At 44.0% G+C, this 25,507-nt stretch overlaps 1 protein-coding gene across 4 annotated transcripts in view; it reads right to left on the bottom strand.

Annotated features, from left to right (window-relative positions):
- ASTN2 (astrotactin 2) overlaps positions 1-25,507 on the bottom strand; it is a 1,092,638-nt gene that overhangs the window by 647,319 nt on the left and 419,812 nt on the right. For all 4 annotated transcript variants that reach the window (XM_055128058.1, XM_055128127.1, XM_055128183.1 and 1 more), the window contains one exon: positions 24,061-24,207. In XM_055128058.1, the coding sequence (XP_054984033.1) occupies positions 24,061-24,207 (147 nt within the window). The remainder of the gene's footprint in view (positions 1-24,060; positions 24,208-25,507) is intronic.

Genomic DNA, 25,507 nt, shown 5'->3' with positions numbered 1-25,507 from the left:
GTAACAGTAGTAGGGAAGCAGCAATAATGATAGTAGTATTAATGGAAGTAGGAGAGATAGCAGTAATGGTAACCATAGTGAGTATCAGCAATAGAAATGATCACAGTAGAAGTGGCAGTACTGGTAAGAGATAGTGGTAGCATTAGCGGTGGGAATAGCAGAAACAGTAATGGTGGGGGCATAGTGCGAGCACACCAGCTTACAACAGAAGTGAACGAAGCAATTATTGAATATGACTTTTAATAGTTTAGTCCTAATCCTCTGCTTTGATGACACTTTGGGGGTCTCTAGGCTGGTGATCTAGCATTTTTGTTGTATACACACACATACACACAAAGAAGGTGGCAGTGTGGCCACACGTGCCTCCCCCACTGCTGCTGCCCTGGGCACCAACCACAGATCTAGGGGTAAATGCTCTCCCCCGTGCCTGACTGTGCAATCTCTTCCATCAACAGCGCTATTGAAATCACTGAGTTTGGGAAGTTTTGCCCCTCACAGTCCTTTGCGGCATCATAAAACAATTAGATTTAGGCTGAGTATGAATTTGAATTATTGTCCAGTTTCCAGAAAATATCTTCTGTAAATGTGCTGAGGATGTATTGCTTGTCTTTGGCGATATTAAGGATGGGATTACAATATTATGTCACCTTCCCCTGCCATCTCTCTTGCTCTCCTCTCAACCCAGTCTGATTTATGTGTCAGTCACCACCCAGAAGCTCCAAATTTAAAGAAATAACTACACATGAATATTGACAGAAGTCAAAGGGGGAGAAATGAATCCATAGCTCCCCCTCTCCCCCAGCACAAATGCACAAAACTAAATTCCTGGTAGTGTGGAGAGCTTCCCTACAAAATGAGAGGAACTGCAAGCAGTCTGGTGCTACAGAGAGTGCTCTGAGCCCTGAGACAGGGAGACTGAATTCTAATTTGGAATCATCATCTCCTGAGTTGGGGAATTTAGGACACGTGCCTTGAAACTAGTTTAGACTCAGTTTTCTGAAAAGCCCAGCAGTGCTCAGGGCTTACTCCTTGATTTGTGCTCAGGGATCACTCCTGACAGCGCTCAACAGACAATATGGGATGCCAGCAATTGAACTCAGGTTGGCCTCATGCAAGGTAACTGCTTTACTTGTTATACTATCTCCCTGGTCCAGTCTCAGTCTCCTTGTCTGTAAGATGGGGCTAATAGTAACACTCCCACTTACCCAGAATGTTTTTGAGGATCGATTAGGTGAATAGCAGCAACAGCAAAAACTCCCATTGGATAAATATTTCCAATAGCTGTGCTCCAATCACATCTAATATTGCGAATGACACAAAGTAAGTATTATTTGGCCTCTGCAAGAGGAAGCAGAGATAAGAACGAGCAAGGATTTCTGAAGGTTGTCCAATAATAAGTTGAAACCTTTTGAATCCAGGTCGCCCACATCAGAAAAAGTCTGAACTCTTCTTTTGAAACTTCTATCTAGACCAAAGAGAGGGCAAAAGATGAAAGAGAAGAACCCACACATGCACACGTGTGCACACACACAGACTGACAGAGACCAACGCAGGCAGGTGCCCAGGACTAATTTGGTTGTCTGGCATACCTAACCCACCATGGAGTAATGAAACAGCTCCAGGAGGAATTGCTAATATGGCTATTCTTAGTGCTCACAGTTGCACCCTGCCTCTGCCAACCAGTCTCTGACGTTTGCACAGATTCCTTGGGCAAAGCAAAAAGAAACGTCTAGCCTAGCCAAGGGAGGCCCTGAGACTCAGACCAGGGGACACAGACCACGGGACATAGTGAATCAGGTGGAGCTGGACCTTCACAGGTGCATTGCTGCATCCGAGCATCATCAACCAGCCTGTCCTATCTTGGCTCTGCGATTTGTATTTTTGTCGCAGGCAGGTCTGTTGAGCTGAAGCATGAAGTAAGGCATGCCCACCTTATGTGCTCTGCTTTATCATGCTTTGCATAACTTGTGAGTTTTACACGTTGGCCATGAGTGACAACCCCATGTCCAGAAAGTCTATGGACACCATTCATTGCCCACTGCTCTGAGGGTGGTGAGCATTTTTTAGCAATGTAGTTGGTTTTTGTTCTTTTTTTTTTTTTTTTTTTAGCTTTCTGGGTCATATTCAGCAATGCTCAGCCTGGCTCTGCACTCAGGAATTCCTCCTGGCAGTGCTTGGGGGGGCCATATGGGATGCTGAGAATCGAACTCAGGTCAGCTAAGTGCGAATCGAACCTGGGTCAGATGCGTGCAAGGCAAATGCCCTACCACTGTGCTATTGCTCTAGTCCCAGCAATGTAGTTTTAAAGCACGATGCAATTGTATACTTTGCAGACAGGAAAGCTTCTTTTCTAGACACTAGAGGCCCAAATCTTTGTGTGTCTTCATTATCACACCACCTTTATTGTGCTGTTTGTAACCAACCCAAACTATCTCCAGGGGGCACTTGGATGTGCCTGATTTTCTTCTAGAACTTCTACTGTGCTCCTCTGGGCTTCGTCCATTTTGCCCTTGTTGCCACCCCTCCTCTTTTTTCTGGTGGGGGAGGGAAGGTGGTTGGGGCCACACCCAGTAGGGTTCAGGAGTTATTCCTGGCTCTTTGCTGAGGAGTGACTCCTGGTGGTACCTAGGGACACAATGTGTGGTGTGTGGGATTTAAAGTACCAGCTTCATGCAAGGCAAACTCCTCATCTCTTGCACTATCTCTCGGGTCCCTGGTCCATTTGCCCCCATTGTAAAGCTATTCCTGACCCACCCAACTCAACTAGGGTTAGGTGGTTCCTCTTCTTTTTCAGGCCCTGCCACAAACCAACCAAGCGACAGCATTCTCGTGTAAACAAGCCTTGGTTCCCCATCTGTAAAACTGTGGATGATAATATCTGAGGACAGGGGGAAGAGACAATGTATGTAAATTAAATTTCCCTTGTTTCAAATTACTCACTTTTAATGTAAATGAGGTAATTTATGTTCAGCGCTTAAAGCAGTACCTGGCACATAATAAGTACCTAATAAGTATTAGTTATTCTTATGCTGCTTTTTCATTTTGCATCTATTTGATAATCCCATTGTAAAATTCAAGGGAAGGAGGCCTTCTTCAAATACAGTTTGGCAAAAAAACAAACATAATAACCAAGACTCCTGCTTCAACAACATATTAGCTTTGGATATAATAGTGTAAACAAAAGCTCATTCTGTGACTCATTTCTATTTCCTTAATTGCCTGTTCCTCCTCTGGACCTCTGCCAGGAGCCTGTCCTTAGCCACGCAATGGATCCATACACATCAGGTTGTACGTGTGGCAAGCACGCACAGCGCCTGGTGCTTCAGAGGGCTGCAAAGAAATTACATTAAAAGTGAGTGATTTGAAACAACTGAAATTTAATTAAAAACAAAATTAAAAGTTGTTCCAAGCCCAGCGATTCAGCCAGCAAGACTCAGAGGAAATTAGTAAGTGCTACTAATAGCGGGATCCAATTCACAAGCCTCTGTGAAGAGACAGTCCGAGGAAGGAAGATGCATACTTTTTAGATGAAACAATTAAAAGATCACTTTGGATAAATAATCACCAACAGGATCCCAGAGCCAAAAGGACCGTTATTTGCTGGTGTGTTTTATTTTGACTTTCTCTTTTTCCATTATGGGAAAAGTGTCCTGAGATTTCCCAAGGAGTGACTTTAATAAAAACAGAGAGGGACAAGCATTTTGAATAAATGACTTAAGCAAGTGGGACGCGGGACAAATCCCCTATTGTCCTCAAAGAGGAATTAGCATCCATGACCATATAAATGGAAATGTTTGAAATTTAAATGGAAATGTTTGAAATTTCAGATGACTGGCTAAAATTCTCATTCCCGGGCCCAAGACAATTTTCATTCCACACCTCCAAAAGTTGGATCATGTGCTTTGCACGTGGGGTCCTGAGTTTCACCCTCAGCCCTTCATAGTTCCCGAGTAGCTTTGGGACTCCTGAGCAAGAAGCAGAAGAAGTTTCTGGACTCTGTCAAATATATGTGCCTTCTAAAGTTTTTATTTTAATTTTTGGTTTAAGGGCCACACCTGGCAGTGCTCAGGGCTTATACCCAGCTCTGCACTCAGTGATTACTCCTGATGGGCTCAGGGGAACCAGATGGGGTTCTGGGGATAGAACTCTGGCCAGTCACAGTCAAGGCTAGCACCCTACCCACTGTACTATTGCTCTAGTGTTGCGGATGGGCTGAGTGATCAGGATGAGCCCTTGTAAACTCTACCGCACAATGGGCAGGCACAGAGAGACCCACGAAAATGGGTGAGATTTCTCATGTGTCCTGACTGGTTTTGGATGAAGCTGAACATTTTTCCCCTTCAAACTGCCTTCAGTAAAAAGTTTCATAAATTTCAGTATATTGAAAGGGGCAGTTTTCTTTTTCTTACAGAAGCCTGGCTGGTCTTTGACAGGGAGATCTCAGGTGCTAGCCTGGCCTGATCTTTGACATGTAAATTCTGGGCTCCGGTGCAGGCCCAGCCTTGTCTTCGGGATTCAAACCCCAATACTTGTAGCCCAAGAAAGATTTTGGTTTTGGTATTGGTTTTGTATCTTCTTTCAGGAGGCAAAAATTACTGGCCTGTTCACACAAGGAAAAAATGCATGTTTTACTGACTCAATGTTCTTTCTGTCCCTTCTTTTGATGACATCATTGTATTGCACCCTTTAGAGGTACCCTGATCAATCAAAGGAGATTTCGGGGCTCTCTACCTTTGTCACAGGTCTGAGAGAACCTGGGCCCTCCATGACATAAATCTCTTTTGCGTTCCTTGTCTCAGGGCCTCCGACTGAATGAATATTCACAACACTCTGGCATCCCCCTTTCAAAGTTTTTAAAACTAAAATTCACATCTCTTCAAATGATGCGTCTCGGATATGCTATATGTCAGCTGGGAGGTTGAGGATTGTAGGGTAGGAAAATTCAGTGAACTGGTTGGTTTGGGGAGGGAGTACGAGAAAGTGGGCAGGGGAGTGTCCGAGATGGGGCTGAAAGATGCGTGACAGAGTCATCTGACCCGGGTTCTCAGGGAAGCATGGGGACAGGCAGAGGAAAAAAAAAGCAAAAACGTGTCCTTGAGGATCAAAAAGATACAGAAAATAAACTGAGGGCAATAAATGCGGAGGGATGACCTGAGGCAGGGGGTGAGGAAGGGGACTTGAAGGGAGAAGCGGCCAGAACTGGGACCTGGCATTGTGCAGGAGTAGGAACTGACCGGAAGTGATGTGGCACAGCCTCATGTCCACACAGCAAACTGGGGCAGACAGTGAATGGCAGATGCTTCCTTAATGACAGAAACATCACCAGCGGGCTTCTTCCCCTGCTCGCCTCTGCACCATCTCTCCAGTCCCCCAACAATTCAGATCTTGTTCCGGCTTCTCTTGCAGTGACTGTTTGAATTTGCTGTTGCCTTTGCCTGCACCCTCCTCATGCCTCTCTGGCACACTTCACATCTCAGTTTCAAGGTCACCTCCTCAGAGAAGTCCTCCCTGCATACTGGACCTGAGTCAGCATCCCTGACTCAGGTCTCCTCTTGGTTTTACTTCATTTTAACTCATCTTAACTATTTTGTTTTAATAGTTGGTCTCCCTTCCTTGATAGTTACAATGCTTTTGCTTATTTTTGCTGCTTCTCTTGGACATCATGCTGAGAATGAAAGATTTGTGAACATAGGAATGGAGTCAGGGTTTTTCTTTTCCTTTTTATTTTTGAGGGGGAACGCTTGGAGGTGTCTGGCGTTTCTTAGTTCTAAGTGCTTAGCTCTTGACCACACAGTGTCAAAGACTGAACTCAGGCCACCTGCATGTACAACATGTGCTCCAGCTGTCTGCGTTACCTCCTTGGCCCTGTGGATTATGCTTTCCTGGGTCCAGGGGAACATGAAAGAGATACATGCTCAATGCATAAAGAAATTCTGTAAAGAATAAGAAAGACATGGCAGATACATTATCAGAAGGCTCAGTACAATGCCTACCACATCAGGGAACGAGATGACTTTTAGCTAACATTTTAATAATTAATATTAGACTGATTTGGAATCGAAAAAGTGGCTTTGATCTTGGAGAGGCAGAAAGACGGAGACTGGAAAAGCAACCGGGGGGCACCAAAGCCTCTCTCGCAGCCCTCACTTTGTTTGGAAGACCCGCTCTGCCCTCAGTATGTGCTTGCTGCATACATGAAGCTTACCGGGAGTGTGAGGGTGGGATGGGGGTGACAGGCAGCTCCTGAGAGCTGACATGGCAGGGACATTAGGGAAAGGGGAGTGGTAAGAACCAGTTCCCTGCTGCCAACCAGTCTCACCCAGCTCTCTCTCTCTCTCTTTCTCTCAGACACACACACACACACACACACACACACACACACACACTACTTTAATAGCAGGGGGTGATGGGGGTGATGATCCATCTATTCAAGCCTGGCTAACTTTTTAAGATGTTCAACTCATTCCTTACTCGCTCAAAAAATTATTATTTTTTGTCTAGTGGAAGACTGGGATGGAGCAAAACCAGCAGTGCTCAGGGCTTACTCCTGGTTCTGTGCTCAAGGATCCCTCCTAGTAAAGTCTGAGGGATCATGTGCAGTACTGGTAATCGAACCAGAGTCAGTTTCACGCAAAGAAAGTGCCTTAACCCCTGCACTATCTCTCTGGCCCCATTGAGGAATCACTGGAGAACTCTGTCTCACTGAAAATTATTTCCTGCATCGTCCCATCTGTTCATGTCCCTCTGGGGAGAAGGAAGCCGAGGGCAGCTGCTGACATCTCCTGTGGTCAAGACTGGTTTGGCAAGAGCCAATCATTCTGCTGAGTTCTAAGAGCTCATTGTGAATTTCACACCGGAACTGAAGTGGAGACCAACAACACAGGGATGGATGCAGGATATCAGGCTGATGAGGGTGGGCCGTGCTATAATACTGGGGTGGGAAATGAACCCTCTTTCCAGAGTACCTGTCAACGTCTGGAGGCCGAACAGGGAAAGAAAATAATTCTGGCCTAAAAGGAGCAACTGGCTCAATCAAGATTTTTTTTTTCTTTTTGGGTCACACCCAGCGATGCACAGGGGTTACTCCTGGCTCTTCACTTAGGAATTACTACTGGCGGTGCTCAGGGGACCATATGGGATGCTGGGATTTAGAACCTGGGTCAGCCACGTGCCAGGCAAACGCCCTACCCGCTGTGCTATCGCTCCAGCCCCAAATGGCTCCATCAGGACATAACTGCATGAATGGTTACAAGAAAGCATCGGCGGGGTGGTGCTGAGGAGGGGACGGGGAGCTTTCTTGGGGCAGGGGGAACAGAGCGGCACCCCCTCTTCCTCTGCAGACTGTCCCATTAGAGCAGAAATGCCGAAAAGCAGCAACTAGATGGAGTGCAGGGGGTAGGAGCACAGAGGCAAAAGAAAGGGGAGCCTGGTAATCATCCAAAAGGGAGAGCAGGTTCTCAAGAAGCCGGCATTCCACGCGGCCAGAGCGCGCACTGGAGGCGAGCAGACACCGGCAAGCCTGCCAATGTTCCGTGGCTCTACCGCTCCTCTATGTTGAAAACTGCCGCGCGAGCTACTTTGCAACTTGCCACACTGTGCCCTCACCCCTGGACCCGCGCTCTCCCCCTGGAGGTGGCGGAGCTGCCAGTTTTAATTGATTCCATATTTCAAACGTGACATCCGCTCCAGTCCCGGGTCCCTGGGCCCGAGTCTGGGCCTCCGGTCTCCCTGTGCTTCCCGTGTTAATGCTGCCGTGGAGTCTTGGCAGGAAATGGCCACCCCCACAGGAGCCCGCACGTTCACGGGGCATGTCAGCACCTGAGTGAGGGCTGGGGGACCAAGCTCTCCCTCCCTCCTTCACCCTGGCCCCAGGACTGCCGAGACACATCACCTGAGATGCAGCTGGAAGGATCCAAGCCCTCGCAAGAGCAGCCCTGGGAGATCCAGTGAATTAATTTTTGCTTACCAAGCCCGGTGCCAAGGCTTACTAATAATTTTCATCCAGGCAGGATTTGTAAAGGTCCCAATACTGTATGTTCTTCAAAGTGGCTTGCATCTCACCCCCTCCCCCCTCTTTATTTTTTTTCAATAAGTGTAGCCAAGGGTTGGGCATCTGACTCTTCATCTCACCAGCAAAGCTGGCGCGTGAGCTGAATAATAAATTGAATAGCGAGCTCCTGAGCATATTTCCCAAGGCCAACCTCTTGCATGTAACAAACACCGAATCTTCAAGACCACAGTTCCCCGCCTATTGGCAAGAAAGTGTGAGCTGGGGAAAAGTGAGTGGGGGATTTAAACCCACCTACGCTAGTATGGTGCTCATGTCCTCAGCCATCACCCCCTCCCAGCCTGGCAAAAACACTCTACTGTGGTCTGGGCTCACCAGTCTCCGGACTACGAGGGTCAGGCGATCTTTCCTGGAATCCCAGGAGCAGAGGCCTGCGGTAACGGGTACCTACCTCTCTCCTCCACTTCCTTACGGTGGGCTGCACACTTGCCTGCCTGGGTTTCTGCTCCTTGTCTTCATTTGCATTTCTAATCCTCTTGTTCATTAGCACAGATTAAAGGGAACAGTCCCCTAATAGCTTCCCTGTCTCCAGCCTTGGCTTGGCAGAGTCCCTTCTGCCATGGGGTCAGTCCATATATCCTTTTTGAGCAGTGTCCTGAAGGTGTCGTAGAAATAGCAACGCTCTATGCCCTCCCAGGGCTTAGCAGTCACTTTCACAGGGGCTATCACTGCATACTGACTCTGATCCTGGGACTTGTGATTATCCTTTGAGGGGCTCAACTCTGTTATCATTCCCATATCACAGCTGAACAAATAACTAGCCCAAGGCCACACCGCTGGGGAATATCAGAGTCAAATATTAAATTAAGGAGCACAATGTTATAGCCCAAACTCTTTCTCTGGGTGGGATCCACCCGGCAGTCTTCAGGGGCTGCTTCCAAGATGCTCAGTGAACTGAGTGGTTTTGAACCAAGGTTTTTTCACAAGGGCAAAGCATGTGTTGTCTCTAGCCCTCATCACCTCAGCTCATACTCCAGACTCTAACCCCTTTAGATAGTGAGGAAGCATTTGTAAGTGTAATGGAATGCCTAAAAGAAAATCCCAAGGAAATGTAATTTAGGCTAGGACAGTGGGATCAAGTTGATGATGTCAATATAAACTAGTATTATCCAGTCCAGAGTGTTAGTATAGCAGGAAGGGCACTTGACTTGCACACGGCCAACCCAGGTTCGATTCCCAGCACCCCCGAGCCCCACCAGCAGTGAGCACAGAGCCATGGCTAAGCCCTGAGCACTGCAGTGTACGATCTAAATGAATCAACATTTTAAAATTTTACCAAGTGTTTTCTATCTAGCACACTTTCTGCTAAAAACTGGACAGATATGATCTGATTTAGTTTCCTTACAAGGGAATCATTAGATTAGACCCATTCTACAGATTAAAGAATAAGGCCAAAGTGCCCCAGAAAAGATGAGAGGGAAAAGAAGCTATGGTGCACACACATAACAAAATGCAACTCAGCTCTAATGAAAGATGAAGTCATGCAAATCTCTTTTATGTGTATGACATCATCATACACATGCTGAGAGTATCATGCTGAGCGAAGTAGTCAAAAGAGCATGTACATATACAGAATGATCGCTGTGATAAGAGGAATATGAAGGAACATGGGAAGGGAACTACAAATGTCCAGTGGCAACAGAACCTGAGAGTTGTCCACCAGAACTGACCTTCCCTGGAAGTGGGTGAGGGCTGAGTAGGAGGAAACCCTGAGACACTGATAGGGAAATACGGACACTGCTACTGAGTATAGAGGCAAAACAACAAATGCTGATTACTCACAGTAAATCTTGGTGCAATTCATGGTGCCTAAACAAAAATAGGGGATAAGGGGGTGGGGGGGTCAATGAAAGGAACAAAGCCAGAGGGAGATTGGCTCAGTGACCAACACCACCCGCCTTGAAAGTGTGACACCTGGGGTTCAATCCCCAAACTTGCCCACAGGTGCTAGGCTTGGTCCTGGCAGCTCTGGTGTTTGGGATTACCAACACTACACGTCTTGGACTCAGTCTCTGGCACACTCAAACCAATTGTGGGTGAACACTGCAACAAGAGTCCAACCTCTATTGAGCACCACAGCTAAAGTCGTGAGCACTAGCTGGGTGTGAGCACTGCTATCAAGTATGTGAACCCTGGTGAATACTGCAATCCCAATATGCAAGAGCACCACCACTAACCTGTGCAACCACCTGCAAGTACGTGTGGAAACTGCACTCCAATGTGCTTCATCAGGGAACCTTCCAACCAAGATGTGTGGCCTCCAGTCTTCATAGCGGCCAACACCAATATATTTTAAATCTTTAATGGATCCATGTCCCAAACACCTCCAAAATAAAAGCTCAACCCAGAGAGGACAGTGCTTCGCACCTGACACCACTGTCAGTCAAATCAGGGTCCACAGAGCCCCAGGTGCTCCTGATGCACCTCTTATCACAGCTTTGCTCATGCTGATCCTTGGACCTGGAAGTCTACACTTCCGTGTCTCACTCTCTCTTGCCCTCTCCTACAGAGCCTCACTAGCAGTGCCCAAACATCTCTTTCAACGGATTGATACCCAAGACATATATCAACTTGCTTCTTCTTCTTCTTCTTCTTCTTTGTTTTGTTTTTTCTTTTTGGATCACACCTAGTGATGAAAAGGGGTTACTCCTGGCTCTGCACTCAGGAATTACCCCTGGCAGTCCTCAGGGGACCATATGGGATGCTGGGAATCAAACCCGGGTCAGCCGCATTGCAAGGCAAACGCCCTACCCACTGTGCTATTGCTCCAGCCCCTATCCTCTTGCTTATTATAACCTACCTCTTTCTAGCAGGAAACATCCCAGGTTTCCATGGCCACCTTGTCTCCCTCCCATCCTCCTTCCCTCCTCCCTCCCTCCCTTTCTCCCTCCCTCCCATCTCTTCCTTTCTTTTTTTTATTGAATTCCAGTGAAATACACAGTTACAAAGTTGTTCATTATTGTGTTTCAGTCATATAATGTTCCAACACCATTGCTTCACCATGTACAACGTTTCACATTGTAAAAAATTTGTACAATGTTTTGTACAAATTTCCCACCACCAGTGTCCCCAGTTTTCCTCCCATTTTGACCCCATCTTTAGGTACTTTTCTTCTCTCTTTCTCTCTCTCTCTCTCTCTCTGTGTCTCTCTCTCTCTTTCCTTTTGGGAATTACGGTTTGCAATACAGATACTGCAGTTAGGATAGAGAAGGGATCAGTATGACAATAACAGAAGTGATCACTCTGCTCAAGAACTTAGTGTTGAAAGTAGGTAAAGGGATATACCTTGCTGACTGTTTCTTGTCTTTATTCCTATGTTCTTCACTCTAAAATCTATTCAGGTCCTTTGGTTGCTGACATGCCACCTGCCACTATATTTTTTTGAAATGTAGGAGTATTGTTATTTATTCAGCCATTGATTAAGCAGATTTAATTAGTGGTGGGAGGGATGTTTAGGTTTCATTGCACCCCCCAACTCCTCAGTTCCCTCTGATGTGTACACCCTCTCTCACCTGAGCTCTTCCCTACATCCAGTCTGTGCAGGTTCCTCTTATGGGAGCTTAAAATTTGCTCAGGATGGAGAGCACCCCCCTCTACACACACACTGATTTCCTTCTCTTCCAGCCAGTCTGGGGAGCCTGCAGTCCCTGCAGAAGCGTGGCTGGGGTTCTGCTAAGCTTTCTTCAAATGGCAACCTGTGGGCTGTGAAAGGTTTGCTCAGCTGTCTCTACTCCCCAGGTGCCAACTCAGGGGGCTATGTAGCCACAGAAGGGTACAACAAGAGTAGGAAGAGACAGGGTTTGGGGTGCTAAGTAATACCTACAAAAATGGTCTCGAGGATACAAACCTAATAGAATGGCTTAAAGAGAGCCTTTATTTTATTTATATTAATTGAATTATAGTGATATACACATTTAAAAAGTTGTTCTTGATTGGGTTTTAGTCATATAATGCTCCAACATCCATCCCTTCACCACCTTCACCAGTGTACTTTTCCCACGGCAAATGGTCCCAGTTTCCCTCCGCCCCCCCCCCCCCACCTCCTTTTGGGCCTTACGGTTTGCAATGCAGATAATGAAAGGTTATTAGGTATATCCCTTTATCTGTGCCCTTTACCCACCCCCGACACTCTTATGACAAGCTTCCACCCACTGTTCTATGTCCTATCCTGTTTACGCCCCCCCTCGTCTCTCTCTCTCTCTCTCTCTCTATATATATATATATATATATATATATACATATATATGTAATATATCATGAATCACGATCACGAAATCCCGTTAATCACCGATTTCTCGGGCGGGCTCAGTAACATCTCATTTCGTCCTTTCCCTGAGATCTTAGAAGTCTATCTCGACTTGGCCCTCCCAGTGATGGCTCTGGGGGCTCTTTCAGGGTCAGGGGAATGAGATCCAGCTTGTTACTGGATTTAGCATGGGAAGCTTGCAAGGCTGTCCCATGTGGGCAGGAAACTCTCAGAAGCTTGCCAGTTTCTCCCAGAGGGAGAAGTAGGTTACAAGATATAGCTTCTGGTAGTTCGCTTTTAAGTATCTCTCTGGATGTTGGCCATTGATGGGATTACACACACCTGGGTTCCTCTTCCGGTACTTTCATGCATGAGGCCTGTCCGAACGTGTGGAGAGGGGCCTTGAGCATGGTTGTAGCTAGGTTCCGGTGGTCTTCAGCTGCCGGGAGCTCTGCTCAGGGTGGGGAGGGAAGCTGGAGCCCATCCCCTCCGAGGGGCCCTAGGGAAAACAGCCAGGCGTGCGGGCAAGAGACTCTCATATAATATATAATATATATACTATATCTATCTCTCTCCTTTTGACTCATTTAACTTAACATTATATCCTCCATGTCAATCCATTTAGCAAATTTCATGACTTCCTTCATTTAAAGGGAATTCCCAATATCTACCATTCCAGTATTAGAGTGTTAGGGTATGGAGAAATTTGAAGTAACACTTTGTTTTCATCATACCTTTTGGTAGGAAACAAACAAACAAACTCAAATGCCTAATGAAGTGATTCAATAACAAAGCTGGACCTAACCACAGTCCTCCAAATTCCTGGCTGAATGGACTAGGGCTGCTCATTTCAAATAATTTTACTTGGCACCTTTTTGCTTATGCAATGTGGGCATGGTCACCTGCATAAACTTTAGTATCAAAGGTTTCATTTCTATGACATACTAGAGATAAAACCTAAAATCTACTCAAGAGGCTACAAAATTAAATGAGATGCTATTTTACAAAGCACTGGGCACAGAGACTGGTACTTACAGCATCCTGTCAATCTGACGGAGGATATATGCTGTCATTGTCATCTCTGGCAGACTTGGACAGAAAGGTATGTATATGAAGACAAGGGAAGAACTCCAGGTTCCCTCTGGAAAGACTGTGATGCCTCCAAAGGCACCATGGCCCTAAGTCTAGGGAATACCCCTCTCAGGCTCTGCTTCTTAGCACCACAGCAGACCCCCAGCGCAGACCCCTGGCTGCCTTCCATGGTGCCTCAGCCTTCAGTCCAATCCTAAAGTGATTCCTGCCACTCTGCCTTGCGAATTTCATCTCTGAGTTTCACACCACAAGTCAGTCTCTTGCACTGACCATGCTGTATCCATCTCTGCAGACCCAGCCCTTGCGCCTGATTGAGAATAGAGGAAAGGCAACACCTGCCAACTCTGGAAAACAGGTCTTCTGTGTGGCTAAGGGAGTAAAATTATCATGAAAGAATTTTTTTTAAAAAACAATTTTCTCTTCCTTCTGGCCAAGCTGAGTCTCCCGGAAATTGTACCGTCGACTCACCTGGATGAACCCTCGTAGACCTCTTTCCAACCCTTTTATCATCTTTATAAATAATAAATCTGGGAACAAACAGAGAGGGAAAAAAGCAAAACTTTCTCATAATCAGAACTTCCCTCCCGGTGAGCCACGGCAGCCAAACACCTCCATCTCTATGAATGCTCTGTGGAACCGGGGAATCGTAGCACTGCTTTGAAGCAGGGAGTAGTCAAGTGGTTTTTCAGGGAAGAATTCTGGACCTGAGAGATGAATTAATATACTCAAGGTCACAAAACTAGATATCAGAAGAGCTGGAAATAGAACTCATGTCTCCCCGAACCCAGACTTACGTAACCACAGACTACATCACCCCTTTTCTCCCAGCACTATGCCATCCTGCGTTGTGTTGGAAGTAGCAAGCCACTAATGACGGAACATCGAACTCTATAATCTTGAGTTCCATCTCATCACAACTCTCACCTGTCACTCTCTCCTCCCAGTCTAAATGTCAAACTGGCCTTCTGCTCACAGCAGCAGAATGGAATTATTAATGAGAAGAAATTACCTTTCTCTACCCTTTGCAGCCATTCTCTCCCCCTAGTACCACCCCATGTTCCGTGGAATGTATTTTTGGACTCAATCTGCTATCAAAACGCAAAAATGAGCTTCCAATTTTGGGCACCAAACTCAAGTTAACCCTTTTTGTGGAGAAGGAAAATGGGCAACAATGCACCCTGGTTTGAAGGCAAGCAAACATTGTAGCACAGGGTGTCATGGAAAAATCCCACCTTAACTAGCTGCAGTGATGGTGTCAAAAGCCTAAAGAGGTTCAGCTTCAGGTACTTAGAACAATTTTCCTAAGAGGGCCCGTCAACTCCCCCACCATTGTTTTACCCATCCAGCCCCTTGCCACATGTTACCTGGAGTTCTATTATTATTTCAGTAGGAAACGGCCTGCAGCATTTTTTTCCCCCTTTCCATGGCTTTGCAGATTTAGACTTTCCTAATGAAGAGGTTTGGAGGAGGGGAAAAAAATGCCGGTTCCACCCTGGGGGGAGTCCATAGCTTCCAGCTCCAGCTTGAAGCCACAAGCCACTGATGAGAAGGTTGTGTATTAAGTACCAGAAGAGGGAGAAGAGGAAAAAGTGTTCACAGTTTATAATTATATTACCAGTTTCATTACAGACCTCATTTCCATCCTGACAGAAACCTAGCCTTGCCTTCTCCCTGCACTCTTTCACGTACAGTTATTAAATCTGGGTTGGAGTTCAACCTATTCTTCCTGATTTCAGCATATTAATATGGTTTATTGGTATTTCATGGCCACCTCCCTCTTGAGTATTCTGAATCTCAGCTCAATTTATAGCTTCCCTCTCTTCCTGAGCTCAGGAATAAAGGCGGTTTCATTTTGATGCTGGGGTGAAAGGTGACAAGTGTGAGTTTGACTAGAGTTTCTAATCTTTGGGAAGGGAAACAGAAACTTTGGCAAGCAGTCAACCATAGAAGCGATGGCAATCTTCAATTTCTGCACCGTCATTTTCCAGGACAGATCTTCTTAGGCGAGCTGTCTCCCCCTCTCTTCATTCATTTTACCAACACAATTTATGATAAATCTATTGGGGCTGGCCTGCATTAGGTTTCACCATAGGTTAAGGTGTGGGGAAAAAAAAGCAGGCCTCTTGCCTCAGAGGAAATTTAAGTCTAGCTACAAAAATCACTGTTAGTTCCTAGACAGAATGCTATCTAGGGACACCAACTCTGTTTTGGACACTGTCCTGGGTGCAGAATATAATGTGCGAAACAATTACATATGATCTATATCCTTTAAGAACTCATGACCTAGTGAGAGAGCCCAGCATTCACTACAAGATATATAATTAGAAACTGAAAAAAAAAAGTTCAATCCAGACACTGTGCAGGGCTTCAGAAGAATGATTAGTAAGGGACCTAAAAGGAGAACAAAAGCTGGGATATTGAAAAAGGGAGGTCAAGCATTGTAGGGTAAATTGAATGTTCCGTGGAAGACAGTGGGGAGGCAGGGAGTTTGCCGGCATGTTTCATGAGCAAAGGTCCTGAGACAGGAGGCAGTCAGGGATATTTAAGGAGTCAATAGAGAGAAAGAGGGGTGAGGTCCTCCAGGAGAGGCATGCCTGAATGTCACAGGGATTTAAAGACCATGCAAAGAAGGTCAATCTATACAGCAAGCACAATAAGAAGAATTTGAATCATTTCAGGAAGATGTACTGAAAGTTGAGAATCTTCACTTTAAAGGGCTGCCCGGTTTGCAGTGTTGACAACAACTTGAAGGGATGCAAGATTTCATGCAGAAGGCCAGTGCTTAGACTCTTCAGGTGTTCCTAGGATATACTGAGGCCAGGAAGATGGCAGGGGGCACTAGAAAGATACCTATGGAACATGGTGTAACTTCTATGGAAAGGGAGGGCCTTTCTGACAGGAGTTTTTTTTTTTAATTTATTCTTTTATTGAATCACCATGTGGAAAGTGACAAAGCTTTCAGGTTTAAGTCTCAGTTATACAATGCTCGAACACCCATCCCTTCATATCTCTTCATTCTCAGCAATGGAAAACAAATGATCAAATGCTTTCTTTTCAGCAGGTCGACTTTAGGGGGGAGAAACTCCAAATCAATAATAGTGAGTTTTTTGTTGAAATATTGAATGTAATCAAAGTAAAGTGAAATTTACCAGTCTGATAGGAGTTTTTTGGAGTAGGTGAGGTTTTGGATTTACATAAATGAAGATTTTTTTTCAGAAGGAAGGAGAAAAACAAGCACATAGGAATGGGTAAGGCTGCACTGCACCATAGGGACCTTGGAAAGGGCGCTGCTGGTTGGGAGCAATGCTTAAGCAAATGCAGAGAGGCAGATGTGAGGAAGGGAACTGTGTCTATATGTGTTTGCAGCCTACTGTGTGCAAAGAAGTGAAGAGGGGAAGAGGCAGAGTCCAAAATAAGGGCACAGTCCTCAACTTGACGCCAGTGGCCCAGAATATTCCAAGGGCCCTACAGGTGAAAAATCACACAAATGGGGGTTCTGGCACAAGCTTAAGGGACAACATGTAGGGCAGTGGCCCATAAAAAAGAAACAAGGGAGTGACAGTTGGAAACAGGGTTTGAAAGCTGTGTTCCAAACTCGGAACATTTTGTCACAGTACTCAAAGGCCATGCAGCCCTGCCAAACAAAACAAACCCTACACTCATTACAGAGCAGGTGGTCTAAGAAACCATTTTAGGTAAGTTTCTTGGAAGTTTGTGCCTAGGACACCTTCAGTGTAAAGTAACTTTCCTCTTTAAGAGCTGAAAATATTTCCCCCCTTTATCAAATCACTATAAATTAGCTCTGTGGTCAATTTACAAAGCCCATTCCTCATTACAGCCCAGTTACAAACCACGCATTAGCTCACAGTAGGTTGAAAGACAAGAGGTAGGAAAGCTAATAAATGTAGGATGAGATTCATTGTGCATACTTTTCTGTGTGTGTGTGTGGGGAGGGCGGCTTAAAGTTACATCTGTGGCACACTAATAAATTAGACCATCCTATGATGAATCTTTTCACTTAATGATTTCATAGGTGCCTAAGAAATCCCCAGAGATAGAATTCCTCACCATAATGGATTGAGAATATTTGAATACCACCCTCGTTTGACCCCCAAAATTGCTTCTAATAGCTGAATTTCATCTTAACAAGTTTTTTGGCATAGGTATTATTTTCAATATATTTGAAGGTTTTGTTTAAGACAACAGATGATATCATAGCTATTAGGCAACTTGGAAGATATTGTTGCATTATGGAAAATTTTATTTATAGGATTTATTAATTGATGAGGTTATAGAATCTCAGTGCATACTTTCATACCAAAGTTACAATGGCAAGGATATTCTGATGCATTAATGTATAAACTCTCTCTCTCTCTTTTTCTCCCTCTCTCTCTCCATCCCCCCACCCCATGTGTGTGTGTGTATGTGTGTGTGTGTGTGTATGTGTGTGTGTGTGTATGTGTGTGTGTGTGTGTGTGTGTGTGTGTATCCAAATAAGGTATTCAAGAGGCATTCCTGGCCTTCACCCTCCTTCAATCTCATTCTATTTCTGAGCCTAGGTAAAGCATTGGTGACATTCAACGATGATCTTGTAAAGAATAAGTGAATATATCCTTTACAGTTCTAAAACATTGTTTTTAACATTTTATATTCTTTCGAAATGGCTCTGTATCAAAATACCATGTAACCTAGACCAACACCCTCCTTCGCTTCTTTTCTATGGCTTCACCAGAATGTGGTCATTAATTTTCAGGAAATTCCCTACGATGGGGAACTCATTACCTTGCAATGACCCTCTCCTAATATTAAAAAAATATTATCACAACCCTAACATTTGTACGATTTATTGATCCATTACTAGGTCTCAGATACTGAGAGAAAAGCTTTATGAGCATTATTTCATTTCTTCTTCCCAATAACTCTAGGAGATAAGTACTGCTATTATCTCCACCTTGTAGATAATGAGGCTGAAGCTGGGACTGTGAAGACAGCCTCACACTAAGATTCCATCTTCTCTCTTTCCAGCCACCCTCATCATCCATATAAATCCAGGATTACTTCATGGAGACTTTAAGAAGCCTGCTCCATTTTTCTGTTCTGTTTTCAGGTTATCTGCCCAGCAGTGCTCCGGGCTTACTCCTGGCTCTGCATTCGGGAGTTACTCCTGTCCATACACAGGGCTAGGGATTGAATCTAGGTAGGTTGCTAGCAAGGCAAGTGCCCCACCCACTGTATGTTTGTTCTCCAGCTCAAAAGCCTGCTCCACATTTCAAAGAAAAATAATAACCACCAAGGCCATATCTGCTGTAGCTTGGGATATGGAATAACCTTTGACATGAGGATTAGGTAGACTTGACTTTCATGTCATGCTTCATTTCTGTGTTGCCTCTAGTCAAATCATTTATCATCCTATGGACCCCACTTCTTATGTACGCAAAATGAGGATGCTAAATATCACTTCACAGTTCTGTTATGAAGATTATGCGTGAATTCTGTATACAGTGTTCTGAACACTGACATGTTTTAAAATGCATGATCAATAATATTAAATGCACTTTTTGTCTGGGTCCCTCTAACTTTCCTTATAGAATTGCTTGCTTCCACCCTGTCATAGGTATCTACAATATTTTTTAAATAATTCTTTGAGTACAAATCTCCACTTCTGGATGATTTACAAGGCATCATTCACTCACTCACCTCAAATTACAATTCTGGAAATGGAATAAAGAACTCTAGTGTCATCTGTTTCCTCCTGAGTCGAACCATCTCACCAACTTAATCTAAACAACTATTCCTTTAAAAAATGTCATCTCTACTTGCTTACTATAGAGAGAGAATACTGAGTTCTGAATTACATTGCTGCCTCAATGGGAGCAATGCTCCAAAAAGGAACAAGAATGAGTGCTTCATGTTAACCAATAAGCATCCATCAGTAACTCTACCTGCAAGACTATTTAATAAAACCACCAACAATCAGCGATTCTTTGTTCTAATACCTAGATTAGGGCCAGAGGCATAGGAGGGAAGGTAAAGGCCATATCTTGCACACAGCTGACTCTGGTTCAATCTCTGGCACAACATAAGGCCTCCAGAGCCCTGTTAAATGTGATCCCTGAGCACTGAACTGGGAGTAAGTTCTGAGCACACGTGGATGTGACTCCCAAACCAAAACCAAGCCAAACAAAACACTTAGAGTAGATCATCCACATTGCGTACCATACAAAAGACAGTTCCATTAGAACGATATCGTATGGCACAATCAAAGGTGGAAGAAATCAAAACCTGTTACGTAGGCCATAAAGGAGGGTTTGAAGGAGTTATTACATCTGTTAGATGGAAGAAAAATTTACTCATACAGAGATATGAATGCAGCTCTCATATTTATGTTAAGGGACCATCAAAAGTTTTTGCTAAGAATCCTAATACTTGGGCACTTAGCCTGAAGAGCATGAGTCATTAGTTTTGAGGACCACAGGAAAAATTGTCCAAATGCAGATGACTTGTACACAACAGGTAGAAAACAATGCTAACTTCACTAAGATGAACTCAGCCATCTTTTCACTGTGTGCTTAGCCAAACAAAAAGTCAAGAGTGGCCTTGATAATGCCCAGACCAAAAAAAAAAGGGTGATATTTGCCAAGGGCTTAGATGGGGGCTGTGTCAGTATTTATTGCTCTTGCCAGCTGGGCTCTGAACAAGTGCTCTATTGTGCCGACCTTTCCCCCATAATGGTCAGTAAGCATCAAGTAAAACTATGTTGTAACACAAAGGGCAGAATTCATTTTCTTCCTGGAAACCAAACCTATTACTCAGCCCTTACAATGCTGCAGCACCATGGACAGCCTATCCCTACAGGACTAGCTTGAGGACTTTCTAAGAAAGATCGGCCAATTAGCAGGTAAAGTTCACAGGAAAAGGTGAGTGAAGTGACGAAAGTGAACAACACTGTGTTAGCCATAGTCTGAGATGTGGCCTGGTCTTAATGTAGTTTCTCCCACTTGAAGGCCTGCTGTCATCTAGATAGCCCCCACCATTATGCCATTGTTTACAAACTAGACAGTGATTGCTAGTAGGAGGCTATGCTATGATCTGGGCACATAAATATATGTAAAAAAAACAGTGACTATATACTTGGAACATTGCTACATGGAGAGTATTTATGCTAGATTTCAAGGCATTATAAACACTAATGTCACAAAGATAAGATTTAAGGATTTAAGGGTAAAACCATCATCTTCCGTCTTACCCTCCTCCCCCATATAGATCTCGTATCTTCATAAAGCAGAAACAGGAAAGTCACCAGGGCAATTCATAAGACTGGTTCCTTCCTAGATAGGTCTTCATCTCCATTGAAAACTTCTCTTATTTTACTTTTGTTATATTCCTCTTCAAGCACTAGATTCCTTATCTCTCAAATGGAGATAATAAAAACTACTTTGTTCAGCTGCTGGAGGGAGATGGAATGAACAGTGCATGTAGATTAAACTTCCATACAAGGCACTGGGGTTATGTGGAGGAAGGTCTGCTTTAATAAAACTACAAGACATCCATCTGCCTAACTTCATGCCCGGGCTGCTCTCAGAATTCCTTCTGATTCCCAAGAGATTGAAGACCTCACAGAGTTAATATCTTCCTACGTGAGTCCCTTCTTTGGTGAGCATATAATGGATTTTTCAATTCCATTTTTGTAGCTGAGACTAGCTACTCTCAGCTATTTGTTTCCTATACCTTTGAGTCCTACCATATCCCTGCTTTTGATATCTCTTCCTTTATGGATAATTTTAAGAATAAGAGTGATGATAACCACTAGTTACTGAGCCATCACAATGTTTTATATACTCACTAGCCATTTTATATACATCATGTCATTCCATCTTTTCAAAATAATTCCCATTTACAGATGAGGAAAAAAATGAGACTTGGGGAGCTTAACTGACTCTCCTACATTTATAGCCATATCTCATTCTAAAGGTTATGTTCCTAACCAAGATGTTATAACACATCAAGAAAGGTACTCCAGTATGCCTCAAGACTGAGGCACTTTGGGCTAGATTCTTCTAGCAATGTGTGTCGTGTTTGTGCCAGCACATTGCTAGTAATTTACACTTCCTTATTATGTTCAATTTTCTTTTATTTCTAGGCATAACCTGAAGTAATTTTCCTGACTTGGTCTCCCTTTTCCACTTCATTCATTCATTCGTTCATTCAACGCATATTCATGACTGTCCATGTGGACCAGGAAGTATGCTGGCAACATACCCAAAGACACAACACCCATCCTCAAAGAGATTGTGGTCTCAGCGCAGAAAGAGACAGCACCACACAGTTACAAAGTTTTAGATGTTTGACAGATGTGAACGAAGATGTAAGACATTTTTTATCATTTACACTGTATAGATGCAAAGCCTGCGGCTCAGCTAGGTGAGTTACTCCCTAAACCACCAGATTTCACAAGAAGAAGAAGCAGAACAAGTACTTAGTTCGTGTTTGCATTATACCATGGAATTTTCCTTTAGCCATTAAACTATTCACCATGACCTTGAAATTGTTGATTAGCCTTTTTAGAACTCCATTTGTACACACACAAAAATAAATATTCAAAATTAGGGTGTTTTGAAGGCCAAAAATAAATATTAAGAATTCAAATTGGAGGGATGGGCTCCCGAACACTGCATGAGGGAAAAACAAGCACAAAATGTTTGAATCTATAACTATACCCTCACTGTGACTCACTAATTAAAAAAAAAATAAAAATTAAAAAAAAGAAAAGTAAATGTTAATTAAAAATTCTCAGTTCCCTGAAAAAAAAAGAATTCAAATTTTTTGAAGGTCTAAGACTCTAAAGATAACGAGCAGTAACTAGTGAGGATGAAAGATAAATCACGTGTCTTTGATCATGGCTGAGATTTGCCCTCTTGGTTTTCCAATGTCATCAGTCATTGCTCCCATTTTCCCATCCCTGTATTTTAGCTGCATCTAGGTTCTAACCACTCTTCCAATACCAAGCTTCATGAGCCAACCTGTCTAATGCTTCTCTAAATTATATTTCTTCTGCTCCACTCCGCACTATTTCATTCCTAGGATTGCCTGTCTTAGGTGTACATAAGAACTGATCACTGTCACTGTAGCACTGTCATCCCGTGTTTATTGATTTGCTCAAGTGGGCACCAGTAACGCCTCCATTGTGAGACTTGTTGTTACTGTTTTTGGCATATCGAATACGCCAGGGGTAGCTTGCCAGGCTCTGCTGTGCGGGTGAGATACTCTCAATAGCTTGCCAGGCTCTCCGAGAGGGGTGGAGGAATTGAACCCAGGCCGTCCATATGCAAGGCAAACGCCCTACCCGCTGTGCTATCGTTCCAGCCCATAAGAATTGATAAGGATGAAAATAAACTGAATATACCTCGGAAGGGAAATGTTAACCTTATTTTCAGTTCAAGTGGAAACCAAATAAGGGCATGTTCACTATGGCAAAGTGAAAGCAACACAGGATGTACTGATTGAAATTTGGATGTTTCTGAAAAAGAGGTGAGAATTCTACTTTGGGCAACCATTTTAAAGAAATTGATGCTAAGTACTGTAGACTGTGACTTAAGAATTGGAGATAAGTTTAGGGTATGCCAGGAAAAGACTAAACAAACAGGACAACAATCTCAACAGCATTCATCACACATTCAAAGAAAAAATATTAAAAAAAACAATAGTTCTAGTAATATTGTACTATTACAATAGTTCTAGTAAAATTGAACTGTTGTACTAATATTGTGAGAAGTGTAGTTATCCCTGGGAGGCATTAACTGGAATAGGGCATAAAGAGGCTGGCCATGTTTTATGGTCTGATCTGGATAGATGCCTGTGGAAAAAAAATCAACTAAGCAGTATGCTTAACATATGTCTTCTTTGTTGTACTTATGATAATTTTCAACACATTTAAAAATAGTCATGCCGATGAGTACAAGTGTTTGGGGAAAGAGGCCCCCTCACATCCTACTAGAGTAGTTAAAATAACTTTACTGGAGGGCACTTTAGCAATAGATATCAAGCACCTTAATCAATTTCTGGGACCATGCTCCGCAAATGATGTTAGTGACTATGGTCTCTCATTAATTCAAATTAATTGGGCGAAGAGTAAATGGTAGGATGTAAGATACTTGTAAAGCACATTTACAGGGAATGAGATATAAGTAGTCTCCAGGACACTCGGGAAATTCCAACAAAGCTTATGTGCTTTTCCCTGTCATCATTTTAAATCAGCAAATCCCCCTACCCCCATTTTTTTGGTGTGTGTGTGTGTGTGTGTGTGTGTGTGTACAGGTGCGTGAATGGGCATGTGGGTGTGTGTCATGGGGAGTAGCTTTATTTTGGAAAGGGTCTGACCAACAGAACAGTAGATTTCTCTGAAATGGTTCAGTCTCCCTGCACTCACATTTCAATTCTTTCTTAATTCAATAAATTCCCTCCTTCCATAGAGAAAAAAAAAAGTTTCTTAGTTAAATTCAAGTCATGGAGGGCTCTGAAAGATTAGGGTCTCTCCGGAAGACCTTGGTTAGTCATTTAATCCCCTTAGTATAGTTTCAAGGGCACACCACAACTGGAGGACTCTGACCAGCCAGTTCAAAGTGGGTGTGAAATATGTCCCCCACTCAGCTCTTACCATCTGCAATGAAGTGTTCAGGCACATGCAGGGTCACCTTCACAGTGAGCGGACAGGACATCTGGCTGCCACATACCATGGCCAGGATGCAGGAACTCACAGCAATCAGTGTCAGGGCTGTCTTGTTCACTGGGCTTTTCAACAAACCTGGTGACAGAGACACGCACAAAGACATCATTCTATTAAGCGGTGACGAAGAGCAGTAGCACAGAGTTTGAGAACATGATTATTTCACCCAAAGGTTGGGGAAGGAGGGACAAAGAAAATAGATTTCTTAACTTCTGGGCTTACAGTGACATCTCCATGCTTTTGTTGGGTTTTGGTCGAACAGTATTCAAAATAGTTGATTATTTCTCTTATTAAAAGCAGAAGAAACCTACTTCCTGAAAATGATGGTGAACTCTCATTCCTACCCTCCCTTCCTGGGAAGCTGGTTAGTCTTCTTTCTTCTTCTCCCTTCTCTGTCTCTGTCTCTCTAGTTTATGGGCCACACCTGGCCGTACTTAGGGATCCTCCTGGTGGGACTCAGGAGACCATATTGGATGCCCAGTGAGGATCAAACCTGTGTCAGCATTGTACTATCGCTCTGGCCCCAAAGTTCAATAACAAGATGAGATTAAACCTTCGGCTCTCTTTCAAAGCCAACTGAGAAGGCGCCATGATGGTGAGCACTTAGAGAGATGATTACGGGCTTGCAAATTTGATGATCCTGGCTTGCAATTGTGGATTTAATTCTCTCTGTCTGTATTGTCTGCTTCCATGACTCGAATCTTTGTTTTCTTAGGTGTGTACTAAGGAGGATGCGATTCCAAAGCATACTAGATGTACATGCCTGTCATCGAAAGGATTTCATGAGTAGCTGATCAGTTTAAATCAATTCCCAAAGTTCTTCAGTTTTTACTGAACAACTACCATGTGAAACACACCTTATAAGGATATGAGCAGGTAGGGCGTTATCCCTGTAAACAGCTGAGCTGGGTTTGACCGCACCCCCAGCATCCCATATGATCCCCTGTGCTCCACCAGGAGGAATCCCTGAGCACAGAGCCAGGAGTAAGCCCAAAGCAATACCAGGTGTTGCTACAAAACCAAACAACAAAAATGAAAGACTAGTTCCTGAAACTGGCGAGACAGTAAAGGTGTTAGGATGCATGCCTCGCATGTACATGACTCAGAGTTGAACCCCAGCACCACACAGATCCCCAAACATCTCAAAGTATAGCCGCAGTTACCCTTGAACACTTCGAGACACGACCCTAGCTGTCCTCAGCAGCGCAGGGCCTGAGTATTGCATATTTAAGAATGTTTGTCTCCTCCCCCACAAAACGGAAAGAACAGTCCCTGATCTTCAGAAACTTAATAGACTTGGGGTCAGTGGCAGACTTATGCACAGCTAATTAGAAGCTGAGATGAGAGGTAGAGTGGGCATAGAGCAGGAAGGGGACTT

The sequence above is a fragment of the Sorex araneus genome, chromosome 1, assembly GCF_027595985.1.
Source record: "Sorex araneus isolate mSorAra2 chromosome 1, mSorAra2.pri, whole genome shotgun sequence".
NCBI classification, from domain to species: Eukaryota; Metazoa; Chordata; class Mammalia; order Eulipotyphla; family Soricidae; genus Sorex; species Sorex araneus.
The sequence above is the reverse complement of the archived record's forward strand: the minus strand, read 5'-3'. Positions and strand labels throughout refer to the sequence as shown.